Here is a 14,462-nt window from a genome sequence, read left to right on the forward strand (position 1 = left end):
GTTTACTCACGAAGCAAAGTTTATTCGTTATACTAAATTGGCAGTTGTATAAAATCAAACAAAACATGCTGTTGTTCTTATGAGGACATCACTAAATTGCTGGATTGACCCCATTTAAATTTTCAAATTGATTACAGATGAGAGCGTGGATTGCACTCATAGTCTGGATATAAAAGTGGTGTCTTAAAACTGAGGCCAATGCGGAAGTGCCTTAAACTGTAATACCACGGAGGGCCAGTAGGGATTGGCTCCAAAAAGACTCTGCCTCCATAAACTCCCATTCAACTTCACTCATGACACACAAAGTCAATATATTTTTTCCATAAGTAAATTTGGTGTCGTTCGCTGAAGTGACTTCTTTTTATCAGTTTTCTGGCCGTCCATCTGAAAATAATCCCGTCATTAATTAGATATTTAGCCTCAAAAAGCACCATTTTTGTGGGAGTGTGTGTTTGATTAACAGGCCTGTTGTGAAGTGATGTATCAGCTATATGGGTGTAATGTCCTTGGGTTCCTAATCAGATCGAGCCAGATCCACCACCCACTCCTCGTCCAAATCATTTCTGGCTCCAAAATAGCAAGATGGTGACAGCCAAAATCCAAATTTAAGGCTTCTACAGAAACAGGAAGAAGGTTAATTACCCTCAACAGTAGTTACAAATTATTATGACTAGGCTCTTTCCCAGTTTGATCCCATTCTTGGACCTTTGCATTTTTCAATCCCTTTCTCTCCTGGTTTGTTTTCTGTCTGCTGTCCAATAAATGCTGAATTCATTGCTAAACTCATCCATTAATCCAATTAATCATCCCAGATGACCTTGGGCTAGAGGCGGCATACACCCTGGACAGGTCATCAGTCAAACACATGACTAAAATCAAACAACCCCAACCCCCATAAAACTAATTGTACAAATCACATAGCTGATAAGCCAAAGTGCAACCACTGTAAAAAGTTAGTGAAGTCTGCCTGTCTAAAAACACTTATATGAAAGTGAGCAAATTAGAATAAACTCTTCAAATTGTTACAAGGTTACTTCAGTGAAACTTGTTCATTTGTTTAATTCCATTGCCTATAAGATTTTTTTTTTGTTTGACAAGCAGTGTAAAAGCAAGATATTGCTATCTTTCCCCATATTTCCATTTTATATCAAAACATTTCTCCCCAAAATCATAAATGTAGTACATGGAAGGATGTTTTTGAGCATCCTGATATGTTGTGCCATTCGGCTCTGAGGTTCATCACCAGTGTCACCAACAGAACACACTGTGACTGAGAGCATTAACTAACAGGATATCTCACTGGGAAATTTGTTGGTTCAATTTATATACAAAACCTCTCTTGGACTGACAACACTCGAGCGCCAGATCCTATCTGTCCAATATCATGCGAGAAATAAAATCAGCTCCCCATAATGTGTTATGTCTGCCCGCCACATCCTGTTCTTGAGTTTCAACCTTTTTTTTTGGTCACATCTCACTCTAGTTTCTTGGTCGCAGTGACTGGACGGAGCTGTGAAGGACACTGAAATTGGTAAAAAGAAATCATCTTTTGCTCTTAAGAGATATCTCCGGTTATATAAGGATTACACTGCACACCGTAGGCTGCAAAATTATCTGCGAAATATGAATACAAAGAGGAATGTTAAATCCTTGTTGCAGATGTGCTGTGTTCTTAATGTTGTTCGTCTACAGGTCAAGGTTATGCCTGCCATGCACATTGCAAACCCCATTATTGCTTAGTTCTATGCTGGGTTAAAGATACAGTATAGACATTTATGTCCAATCCCAGTGACATCTGGAAGCTGACATGACTCATACCTACTATCTTTATTAAAAATTTATTCCAGCATGGATGCTCTACTTCTTCTCCCTTTCAGTTAGAGAAAAACTGGATCTCTTAGTGGCCAGGGGCAATGAAATGCTTGTAAAAAGCCCATTTATCCAGATATGGATGATATCATTACAGATTTAAATGAGTTGCAGTGTGAATGTCGAATGCCTTAGATGTGCATGGCTAGCACCCTGACTGATTTGATGAATCAATTGAGCAATTCAGAACGACTTCTTAGATTAATCTAGATTTGCCCTTTTATAGTTTTGTTTAAGAACTTAAACCTCTGATATAAAAGGTTTTCAATATCATCACATGAGCAGGACAGTTAACTTCCAGTAAGCTTTGAATCACTGGTCTAGTTTAAGACTATGGAAAAGAAACAGCCTATTGCAGAAATTACTAAGCTAGCATGTTAAACACTTCAGAGAGGTGCACTGTAAGGAAAATATGACCTCATCACTCATCAGGGGCAACAAAGTTCTTTCTGTGCCAAGTCTGACGAAAATTAAAAGAATAATTTACATTAGTTGTCTTCTTCTGGTTGTTTTGTACATAAATAAGTATGTATACTTTCTCTAACAGAGTGGATGCCATTTGAGCAGGCGGTCGTTTAGTGTGGCCCTGGACACATTCACATACACACTGCTAAAACAATATCTGGCCCAGACCATTTCCGAATGTGGTCTGAGCAATCAGATCTCAATGCGTCCTAAGTGCATCATGGGTACTCTCACACCTGTACTTAGACCTGACCAATCTAGATTGGATCACCCTGGACATACTTAATGCCAGATGTGAATAGGACAAAATTATGTTAGCTATATCAAAAACCTACAATTTAAAACACCTTAAATGTGCAACTGCTAGGCTTTAAGATGATGCAACAAACATGCAAACACATAAGTTCAATGGTTTATTTAGTCTCATGGAAGGGAACATAAAAGTAACTCCTTTTCACCAAAGCTACATTAAAATCAAAGTCAAAAACTAGATAAAAGAGAAAGAAAGTCAAAAGAAATGCATCACTAATTATTGCTTTCCTATAAATACAGTAAATTTACCATCCTAAAAAATGACAAACTTTGTGTCAAATGAAACATGTTTTCCTGTTTTCCTGCAATAAAAAAATGCATTCTAAACAAATTTGAGAAGATCCAATTACAATTCACAAATTTGTATTGCAGTGTCCATCATGCTGTTGGAATGTTCTTGCCTGGAGAAAGGTGTATTTGTGAAAAACTACGTGACTTTAGCTCTTTGTATTTAACACATCCTCCCTGTGGGATTTAAATCGTGCTCAATGACTGTCAATGACCTGACATCCTTTAAGGCTATTAATTGGGAAGTGTGTGGTCTTGTTTTCACACAAAGAATCAATATCACTCTCAAATGCCCATCTGGATAATTACAAGTCCCCTCTGTTATAATAACTATCTCCTGAATCCCTTATTATTCTTCTCTCAGCTTTATTTTGCAGCTCATTCTGCTCACCGCCTTGAGTTCGTGGTATTTTTAATCGTACATCAGTCCTCTAGACACATCAGGGCTGCAGTAAACACACTGAATGGAAATGGGAAGGATCCTCTCAATGGGCCCGCTGAGCATGACTTATATTTTAAGCTTTCACTAATCTGCAGACTTAATTAAGACTCATCAAGACATCAGAGCTCACTAGTGCCCTGCACTGCGTGAGAGGATCACAGCGCAGATAGATGACAGAGATAAGTGCTGTCATTAGCCACCAAGACGGTATCAACGAAAAACTGCCTGCTCCCTGCTAATGGAGACGCTCTGTTCTGCCATTCAAAAATGCAGCCGTGAAGTCTGGAAGATGTCAGAAGGTCAAGAGGTAACTAAAACCGGATTAATGGCGGCCAATAAGATAAAACTGCAAGGTCAGAGATTCAATACATGTATATACTGTATATATCGTCACATGCCTGCCATCCACAAATCAAGACAATGGGACAGATGGAATTTAATTACTTTTACACATCTGATGAAATTAAAGTATTGAAATATTATCCGAGCACGTGATAATTAATGATACTTATGAGTGGTTGTTCCAATAAAGTTTAATATCTCAAATGACAATGTGAAAGAACAGAAGAAAAGGTCATTCTCGGTGAGGATGAATCATCACCCGACATTTCAGCTCATAGTTACGGTTTTAGTATTTTTATTGTGGCTATTGTTCTTGGCTTGGTGTTACCAGAACCTAATTCATTGCATGAATACATGGATCGGGCTGTGGGCATAGGGAATCATGAGCAGTCGTTGCATCCTGCTGCGCGTGGACAGCATTGAACTTAACGACTGCAACTGGTCAAACAGAGGCTGTCAGCAGTAGTCTAGCAGAACCAGGCTGCCAAGTTGTGTCTTCCTGTCTGAAACTTTCTCCTGGCAAGGTTGGAAACTTCCCTTTGATTTACTTCATTAACAAAAATCATTTAAAAAAGGAAGGAAAGAAAAAGCAGGTAGACGTTTTCAGTTCTACAAAACCTTATTGTTACTATATGGCTAACAAAAAAAATTGCCACAAGCTTGTGAACATTTAGGAGCTATGGAGTGATATATTTCCCTCACGAGTTGACGGAGAACAAATAAGAGCTAAAACAGAGAGAATACTGGACCTCCATTCGCCAGTTCGCTATGAACACAACTCCAAAAGATTAATGACGTTGCTTGGTAGTTGCTGGATTTATAAATAACTAACACATTTTTTGTGTAAGAAATATGTCAATGCTGTGTTAATAACCTCTTCGCACAGTTCCCGTGAGCTAGAAAAAAAAACTAAACTGTTTCTAAAAAATGTTCAGGGCTGGGCGGTATGGACAAAATAAACATCCCAATGGTTTTGACCAAATACCTCAAAATTGATCTTGCAACGATATTGTAGGGATGACTATTGGTGCTTTCACAGAATATTTACACTGAGCGTTTTTGATAAATAATCATCAGTAATCTGGATATAAAGATTCAGTGGGTTACTGTAATACAGACTTTAAAACCATGAAAAGACAACAACTATGCCATTTGACGATAACCAAAAATCAAAAACAATATCTAGTCTCATACCATGATGTAATATTGATATACTGCCAAGCTCTAGGTTTAAATAGTAGATTTCCGGTATCGGCTAACCTAGATGAACATATGCATTTGCTAAACCTAGAGTCAGCAACTTGCTAGCTTAGCATAGTTTAAAGACAGATAATGGGAAAACAACCAGCAGAAACTCCAGATAGTTACTACGTCCAAGCAATAAGTAAATGTGCACACAAATAGACCTGTAAAACCACAACCTGTCTACTCTAACCTTTGACTTTGTTATGGACACAAAATATAGCATATAACACTGAGTTAAAAGAGGTGTTGCATTTGAACAGAGCAAGTCTTCCCCTTTTTGCCACGTCCAGCCTGTAGAAGCTCGTTGCCTGTAGCTTCATATTTAGCAGACAAATATGAGACTGGTATTTAGCTTCTCATTTAACTCACAGCAAGACAGCCAATAAGCATACATCCAAAATCTTAAACTGTTACTTAAATATGTTTGTGTTTCTTTCAGATTAAATATTTAAACCATCTCCAGTTTGGCTGCAAAACAAACCCATTATATAATATTTCATGGCAAGTGATTGTAACATCCCAATAACTTCTCACCACTGCTTTACATATGTCCAAATGAATGGGCTCCCAACAAAAAAAAAAATCCAATTACTCGCCCACTTCCAATTTGTCAAATAAAGCCCCCTGACCACAACGAGTACATGACAGGCCCTTTACATTGTGAGATTAAGCCACTCCGGATGCAGATGGCCGCCACTTGTTAAGAAGTCATTTGACCATGCATTCATCTGCTGATGTGATCTCTTGTGTCAAATCCCAATTTAATAAGAACTTCTCTGCATTCGAGCTCAGAACAAAACAAGTCAGCTTCTTTTAAAGCTTCACATAAGTAAAGGAGGCTTCTTTTCATAAGGTTATTGAGATGACATCAGACAATGCTGCTACTAAGCTGTACAAGGAGCACTGTGTCCCCTGTGTTTTTGCTCAGTCAGATGACTTAGTAATAGGGTTTACAAGGTAGCATTGCTTGTAATGTACTAGATGCAATGTAATGATGTCCTACGGACGCTTCTGGAAACACAGCAAAGCTCTTTTCATAGCGCTCACATGCTAGATGTCATACTTATCGGATGCTATTTTTGTTGCGGTTTGGAGACACTTGTTTAAAAGCTCCACGGGGAGTTTGGTTTATATTTGCTCGGATGGGTTATGTCAGTCAGTGCGGGCTCGGCAGAAGACTTCCTTCAGCCAGCTGAAAAAGGCTGTTAAGATTGCAGGTTCGGGCCCCATGTGGGAGCTCTGAAGAGGTCTCTTTAAGTTCAGTGACCTGGATTTGTAAATGATGATTATTCAAGTTTTGTTATGAAGAGAAACTGCTTCGTTTGGCTGTAAAATGTTTCATTTAAATCCTATTTCCAGCTCTCCTCCGTGGAAAGACAGCAAGTTGCTTAGTGACTCTGGCATTGTGATGAGGAATATAAATCTTGTGTTTTTATGGCACCTGATCCATTCTGTTTATGATACACTGTGAGGTTTGCTCACTGTTTCCAAGGGCCATTTTAGAGACTGGATGTGGCTACGACATCTAAACAAACACTATACTATGTAGTGTACAAAGCGTATTGTAAATCATATGTTTGGATTTGCAGTGTCTGTTGTGATGGCAAATATGAATCGTATCTCATGGGATTATGTGAGTTAGCACAGCTATGTGAACTTGATTGAGTCTGTCCATGTGTCAGGGTTTGGTGAGTGAGTGTGCAGGACGTTGAGGGATCAGCAGGCACGATGGCGGAGCCGGGGCGATACGCCAACGCTGTATGGGTTTTTTTCTCAATTGCTCTCGAAAGAAAGACGGCAGGAGAGCTCGTAGCTGACGTACAGCCGGACGCGACAGCAGGAAGTAAAGTGGTGGATTCCAGCAAGGCGCCAGGCAGACCAGCAAAATGGCCGTCAGGGATGCCACTTCCCACACCAGGGACACCCTCGTCTGCGTTTCCTCACTCGGCCCGGGCGAGGTGGGTGACGAACACGGTGGAGGGAAGGTTGGCGATGGCTTATACCCGGATCTGCTAACGGGAGAAGCTGCTGAGCTAACGTGAGGCGACATGACGTTGACGAACTCAAGAGCATAGTACGGCAACCAGCTGATTGCAAAAACCACGGTTGAACCAATGAGCAGGGCGGTAGCTTTCTTGTTGCGTCTGTCAGCAGCCAGCGTGCCCCTGCAGCTGTGGAGGTGAGAAATGATGAGGCCGCAGGTAATGGCGATGCAGAGGAGGGGGGCCACGTAGTAAACCAGGAAGGCGGGAACCAGGAAGAACAGCCACTGGTCTTGGCCGACTGACCACGTGCAACCGCCGTCAAAGTTGATGTAGGTGACCTTCGGTAACGCCATGGTTACAGAGACGAGCCAAATGCCGACCACAGCCCATAACCTGAGATGGAGAATAGGTTTATTAGGTGTGTAGACGGAAGAGAGAGGTATGCCCTACAACCTGTCAGATTGATGATTGATTGATTTATGACCCTAAGCCCCACCCCTTTTCTAATTTCGACCAATCAGGTAGCCCCATTGATGACAGCACGTGTCCTTTGTCCCGCCTCTTTTTCTGACTACTGATTTTTGAATGAACCAATGACAGTAAAGAGGTGGAGTTTTAGAGAGGCAAGGGATTCACGCAGTCAAACTGAACTCGCATACAAATACAAAAAAATCCATTCAACCATAAATGAACAACCAAAGAAATAAAGAATGTGGGTCCAAACTGCACTGTCAGGGAGGCTGGTGGAAAGTAAAATGTATAACAAAGAAACAACTGAACAGGCTGCAATCCAGGATGCAACAACAAAAAATAAGTTAAGCGAGGTACACAAAGACTGAAACTACCACCTAGCGTGACTTCATTTGGCATAGAGTTGCTGAAGGGCCAGATAATTTCAGCGGGAGAAGCTGATGAGTGCACTGATTGCAGTTTTGTCACTTGTGATCAGGAGCAGGTGAGGCGGCGCTGCGACTCAGGAGAGGACGGCTCGGCCCACGTTGGACAAATAATCAGAGTCAGACAAAGAAACACGGGGAAACGGGAAACGTGAGGAATCTGAACGAGATGATGTCTGGCTGCTGTTGTGACAATGACAGAAAGTTTTAGAGGAGTTGAAGAATCTCTTTATTCACTCAAATGTTACAAATATGTTAAGAAATGCTTAATATTTTGAAAATGCTAAATGTTTGAAAAAGTTGAACGTTAGCATACATGTCCCGAAAGAGTTGAACAATTAAAAAAATTAGAATGGTTGAAATCAGTGAGTATGCACAAGCAGTTAACAAGTTGTAGGCTACTTGATGTTAAAAACATGTAATTCAATAAAAAGCTGCATTTTTCTTTAAAATATTACCAATATATTAACAAAGCTTTGTGTTTACACATCATTAAGCCGATTCATAGAAACATTACGCTCCATTTAAAGTTGTGTCTGTGGTCACCCAGTGATTGTAAGTTTAACAGTCACGCTCCTTTTTGCTCCGTTTTGCTCTCTACCAGCTACGGTGGGGGATATCTGATTCTTTAGCTGCTGATGTTCATCTCTTTGTTAAATATAAGTAGATACTTCATAGCGTATGTAGAAAATGTTACATTTTCTTGGTGCTTTGGGTGACCATCGCCAGAAGTGACCATATTTGGAAGCCATGAGGAGAAACGAGGGGTTGATCTAAATGATGGCTATTACGCCCTTCCCTCTAGACTTTACTCCAGCCATGTGCATCAAACCAGGCACATCCCCAAACATACTCTTTGAAGCCTAATTTTAAATGATGGAATTTTCTGAAGGACCAGCAGGACACTAATCAGAAGGAATTAATTTTGGAGTCTATTGGAGGCAGTCCCTTGTGGCCCTCGAAGGTATTGCACTATTTTTATTTTCAGTCTACTGCTGACGGCCAAATCTGAAGGAGCCTGAGGGGACTGCAAAAGTTCAAACATCTTGGACTTTGAGCCCACTGTGGTATCAAAACACCCCACACAGGGTCGCTGAAATGGATTGATTTCTGATGGATTGTCACAAAATTTAAAACAACAATTTTGGACAAGAGAATAATTTGAAAAATGATTTCATCGCAAAGATTCTGCACATATTGGCCCTAATCCTTTCATGAACCCACATCTGCTTGATGAGTGATACTCACACTTGCATCAGACTAGTAGGAGGCCTCGTCCGCGGTGCAACAATATGAAACCTCAGCACGGACAACGCCGCCAGGCTGAAGATCTCCACTCCCACTGTCACTGAGGTCATGAATCCCAGGAAGACACAGGTGCCACCACCGAGCTGCCAGTTCTGGAAACTAGCGCTCAGGAGGACACAAGGCAGGGTGAGCAGGGCGCCCAGGTCTGCCAGGCTGAGGTTGAGGAGCAGGATGGAGCTTGGCTTGGAGCGACTGCGGGGGTTCCTCACCAGCACCAGCCACAGCAGGAGGTGACCTCCAACACCCACCAGCAAAGAGACCAGGCTGACCATCGGCAGCATCACGGCGAAGGAGATGGTGGTGTTGGTGGAGACCATGTTGAAGAGGAGGTTGACGATGGCAGGCATGGCTCACTGTGGTTAAAAGATGGAGGATGAGGAGGAAAAGGCCCAGATCTGACCAGGAAAATACAAGAAACAATTCTAAATAAGAGACAGGAGCAGTCCAGAAGTGATGAGCAAGTGAAGCTGTAATGGAGAAAATGATATTTAGAGGTGAAGAGAATTGCCAACAACTGTAACCACAAGGTAGAAAAAAAAAATCAAGAATTTAGAGAGACACGCAGACATATGATTTAGAATTTTATTTTTAACAATCAACTACCTCCGATGAATTATTCATATATTTAATAGATGCCTTTCCGTGGCTCCTGAATCCTTTGCAATTTGGAGCTCACTGGGCTGTTTATGTGACTGACAACCCTGATGAGTCAGACGAGACAGTCTCAGGAGACTTGAGCAACAAACACTCGAGAGTGACATCAGTGAGTCGACTGCATCACGACACAAACGAGATGACTCGCCTCGGCGGGCACAGGCCGACGCGTCACACAGACGGAGGCAGCACCAGGCTTGTTTGTTCCCAGGGGGATAAACAACACACACAAACTAGTTGTGAAAAGGGGAAAAAAAAAAATGAAGTACACGCTCTGGTAGAGAGCAGACAGTTGACCAGAGTGAAAGCCCGCTAGTAAACAAACCAATTATCCCCACAAGCCACTTACTCTGTGAAAGAGATGATGTGCCTGTATACACACGGACATTTGGCAATCTATTTTGAATAAATGATCAACCATCAGTGTTTGAGTAAAAGTCCAACATTTTATCTTTCAACACGATTTGCATAATCAAAAATACACCATTAAATTCCTGCAGTACTGCTGATGACATCATGAGTTGATTGAGCTTCTCTTTACTGCATCCCCCTGGATTATCCTGATGAAAACCACAGCACTTTGAAGAGAGATAAAAGTGAAGGCTTTTTAAAACACCGGGAGCTGCCTACTGAGATCTAATTACTTGCACACATTTTGTTAAACCTCATAAATTACTACATGAGCAAAGACCTTGGCTACATAAAGTCACAGCAAGAGCGGCATCGAAATGCCGCAGAAAACAAACCTTGTTCGCTTCACTTGTTCTGCAGCTGGCTACATTTCCAACAGTGAAAGTGTCATCCCACAATAAGAGTGCAGCTATTGACTTGACTCGGATTATCAGCCGTGAGAGTATACGGGCAAAGAAATGCAGCAGAGAGAGGTCGATGCTGTGCAAGAGAATATTGCCAGCGAGGGTCATCCAAAAATAGAGCTGCTGGGATCAAACATCGACTGGTAATATGTGTGCTTAAACTGTCCTTTGACGCCAACGGAAACTGAATCATTCGTCATCAATTCATTTCAGAGTGGGCCATTTTTACTCGATGCTATTGCCAACGTCTGGCGAGAGGGAGTTGCGCGTGCGATGATATCCTGGACACTTTGTTTGGGCAAACAAAGCGAGCTAGGATGATGATACAAGGCAACATTGAACTAGAGGTTTTCTCTCTACCAACTTATTTCCCGTCTTTTATTCTGTGAAAACAATATCATGTGACTGGTTATCGTTTTTTGTTGAGTGGGTGCCAGAGACTTGGCAAAGGGAATCACATCTCAGTCTCTGAAAGAGAGTAAATCTGCAGACATATGTTTAATGGTCGGATGCTTTAAATAAAGAGCAGTGGGAGCTTCCATTTGCATTGGCAATAATTGTGAGATGGTGTTGAGAAAACGAACATGAAACAGTGAGGCAGCTACACACAATTTTTTATTTTATAATGATAATTATTTTAATAACCCAGCATTTTTTTTTAATGTCAATACATAAAATGTTATAATTATGTGTAGCCTATCTCTTGTGCTTAGGTAGACAATCTGAATTCAATGGGATGCTGGAATGGTGGACTCTATTATTACCATCTACTACTAATAAAAACGAACATAGGGGCTATAGGGGAAGAAGAAAAAAAAGGCAGAACCGAAATGCATTAAAGTGTTAATAATGCAGATCATAAATGGTAGCCAAATATATTCAAGATAACTTTAGACCAAATTTGTTGGTCCTACTTTTGGTTTAACAGTTACAAAAGTAAAACAGTTAACCACTCACTGTAGTACAATTATAATTTTTGATGAATAGTTTGCGAGAGCTCCATTAATGTCCTCCTTAACCATTAGTTGTGACATCATCTATGTCATTTGAAAATGCCGGAGTGTGGTGGTGGTGGGAGGCAGCATTACTCCCACTTTCGTCAAAATCTGATCAACTGTGTCCACGGGATTGTGTGTGAGGGACAGCTGGAGGAACAAATGAACAAGCGCTTGTTCATCCATCTGTCCCTTCCAAGCAGCATCTCACTCAAGTTAACATCACTGCCCAAATTCCTCTTTGGGGGTGATAATGTGCGCTTTACACGCGCAGCAAAAAAAGGTCAGCGAGGCAGCCTTGGTGTTTCCAACATGGAGTCAAACTGTTAATGCTGAATACAGGCCTAAATAAAAGTGATCTGAGAGGAGAACATTTATCGGATGGGAAATCACAAATTAGCAGCCTGCTTCCAGCCTTGCTAAATTTTACCTCACACATGACTGTATTATTTATATTTTTCTTGCTATTCTGCTTTTATTAACAGCAGCTGGATGAGCCGTACAGAGCAGAAGTAGTGGGGAGGGGATAAAAAGCAAAGATGCAACAACACGACAGATGAGGAGAGACAGCCAGGAGCAGAGGAATGATGGGAAGTACAGAGACATGAAATGTGCAACACAAGGCTAAACTAATTGTGTTTAATTTTAGACACGTTGACCTCAAACTGAACTAATTTACGGATTTAGAAGTTGCAACTGGTTCCAGGCTATTTTCAGTGCTTCCACTTTCAATCCTCGGTCACGGTATGGATTTACACACATCTGTAGCGTGACAATCAATCAATCAATCAATCAATCAATCAATCAATCAATCAATCAATCGGGATCGTGGTTTTAAGAGGAAAGCAAAATATGGTTAAGAATGGAGGTTGGAATAGTTTACTTTTCGGCCCCATTTATATGGACTGATCTAATTTCTCTTTTCACTTCACAAAACCTCTCCACTGTTCCACAGAGCTGGGTCGATAGCTGTGGGCAGCCTTTCAGCTACTGTGCTCTGACCTGCTCCTTACCACATTGTTTAAGGACAAACTGTGATAGTGTGAGTTTCCCTTCTTGTAGCTGTCTGATTGTGAGTCCAATCCTGCCACTTTCTCATTCACCATCTCTGAGGCCGTCACATCTGTGTGTCTGGCAGCCATGTCCACACAACGGATAAAGAAATCCAGTATATGAGAATATTGTAAACGCATCCCAGTATCACACTAAAGTGTTTAATACACTTGCCAGTCCACTAGAGGGCAGCATGTTAGTGTCACGAGTTTGCCTCGCTGATTCGTCAAAAACCATGTGTTTGGAAAAAAAAACATGTTGTACATTGCTTTAATGAACGTCAACATCTCCCAGACTAGAACTCTGCCCTCCAGGATGAAGGTCAATACCTATATGCCACTGAACCAACCCTACTGCCACCTTTCAAAGACTACACTGCAGCTGTGTTCCCATACTTTTTCTTTTTACTTCTTTTTACCTTTTCAAAGGATGTACATACGTGTACATGCATGTGTATGTGGTATGCATACAATTGGTGCATACTACTGCCTCAGAAAACTGCGCCATGAACTTTGACCCTCTTGGTCATATCTGTTCACAACCTGTAGCGCGACATAAGTAAAGAAGAAAGAAATAATGCGATTAGGAGCTGGAATTTGGAGGCGCTACACTTGGGCGGAGCATTAGCGCCTCCAACAGTCTGAGCAGCTCAGTCCATGTGACGTATTTTCCGCTGCACAGAGGATTGTAGGTCCGAAACAGCCAAAGAAGCACGATGGCCTGCATACGACCAGATGGAGAAGGACATTATGGTATTTTTGGCATACTGCAATTTACATACTATGTATTGGGACATACTATATATAAATAATAAAATACTTTGTCTGGCATACGAAAAACAAGTGTCGTGGTATGGGTATAGGAAAGCACAGAGCCTTTGTGCTTCGTCAAATGACTTCTGTTGTATGATGTTCATTAGACGACTTCTATCACATGACCCGTCTCCTGTGACGCGCCTCTACATTTCATATGGGCGACGAAAACCATCACAAAGACACGCTGTGGACTGGTGGGTATATTACACACTTAGCGGTGACACTGAGCTTTCAAATGACACACTGATAAGAATTCATAGTTACCAAGTTATTTCTATATGCCAGTACTTCCTCCACAGCTACAGTAACATTGGCTAAAAAAAAAGAAAAAAAAAAGAAGCACAACACAGCTTAGAGATAGCAATCTTTCTGATTTAATACTTTAACAATACTCAAGGTGTGGATCACAGTGAATGCTGTATATACACTGCATCAAGCAGAGGTTAAGAGACAATTAGATTTAAGCTGTTTGTGGAACAGTCGCTATCATTATCCTTTGAATTACAACTTTTTCAATCATAACGAGATTCAAATATAATTCCATCTTTTTTTAAAACTATACTTGTTAATCACAAATAGCATTTTATACCAAAGTACAAAATACTTTGCTCACTGCTAGAGTTATCACTGGGAAGGGAACGCAATCGTACAAACAGAAGGCCACACGAGAATGAACTGAAATGCTAACATCAAAAAGTACCACAGTAAATTCAAAGCCAGAGTGGGTTAAAACTGAAGCAAAGAATTTTGAACTGTGACTATTTGACCCAGGTGTGGACCGGAGAAAGAAGTTAAAAAGGAACCGCAGAGGTCTGAAATGCCGGGCAGAGCCGGAGGGAAATACAAAGAGGATGTTAAATGAATGCGCCTCACTTACTGTGAACGGTGACTTGCTCCTGGGAAAAAGCCTCGCGCTCACCATCAGCTGATGTGCTGCTGGAGAAGGAGAGGGCACACACCTGCGTTACATTCCCTGCA

General features: G+C 41.2%; 1 protein-coding gene across 1 annotated transcript; it reads right to left on the bottom strand.

The window, feature by feature from the left end:
• Positions 1-6,641: 6,641 nt before the first annotated feature.
• On the bottom strand, positions 6,642-10,567 carry LOC138628378 (putative neuropeptide Y receptor type 6). Its single transcript, XM_069711388.1, has 3 exons — positions 10,553-10,567; positions 9,093-9,547; positions 6,642-7,341 (listed from the first exon to the last, which is right to left on the bottom strand). The coding sequence occupies exons 2-3, from the start codon at positions 9,497-9,499 to the stop codon at positions 6,642-6,644; spliced, it is 1,107 nt and encodes a 368-aa protein (XP_069567489.1). The 5' UTR covers positions 9,500-9,547; positions 10,553-10,567.
• Between the last annotated feature and the right edge of the window lie 3,895 nt (positions 10,568-14,462).

This window comes from Brachyistius frenatus, unplaced genomic scaffold, assembly GCF_029030835.1.
Source record: "Brachyistius frenatus isolate BFR_SWC_R1_liver_20210118 unplaced genomic scaffold, ASM2903083v1 Contig_99, whole genome shotgun sequence".
NCBI lineage: Eukaryota > Metazoa > Chordata > Actinopteri > Embiotocidae > Brachyistius > Brachyistius frenatus.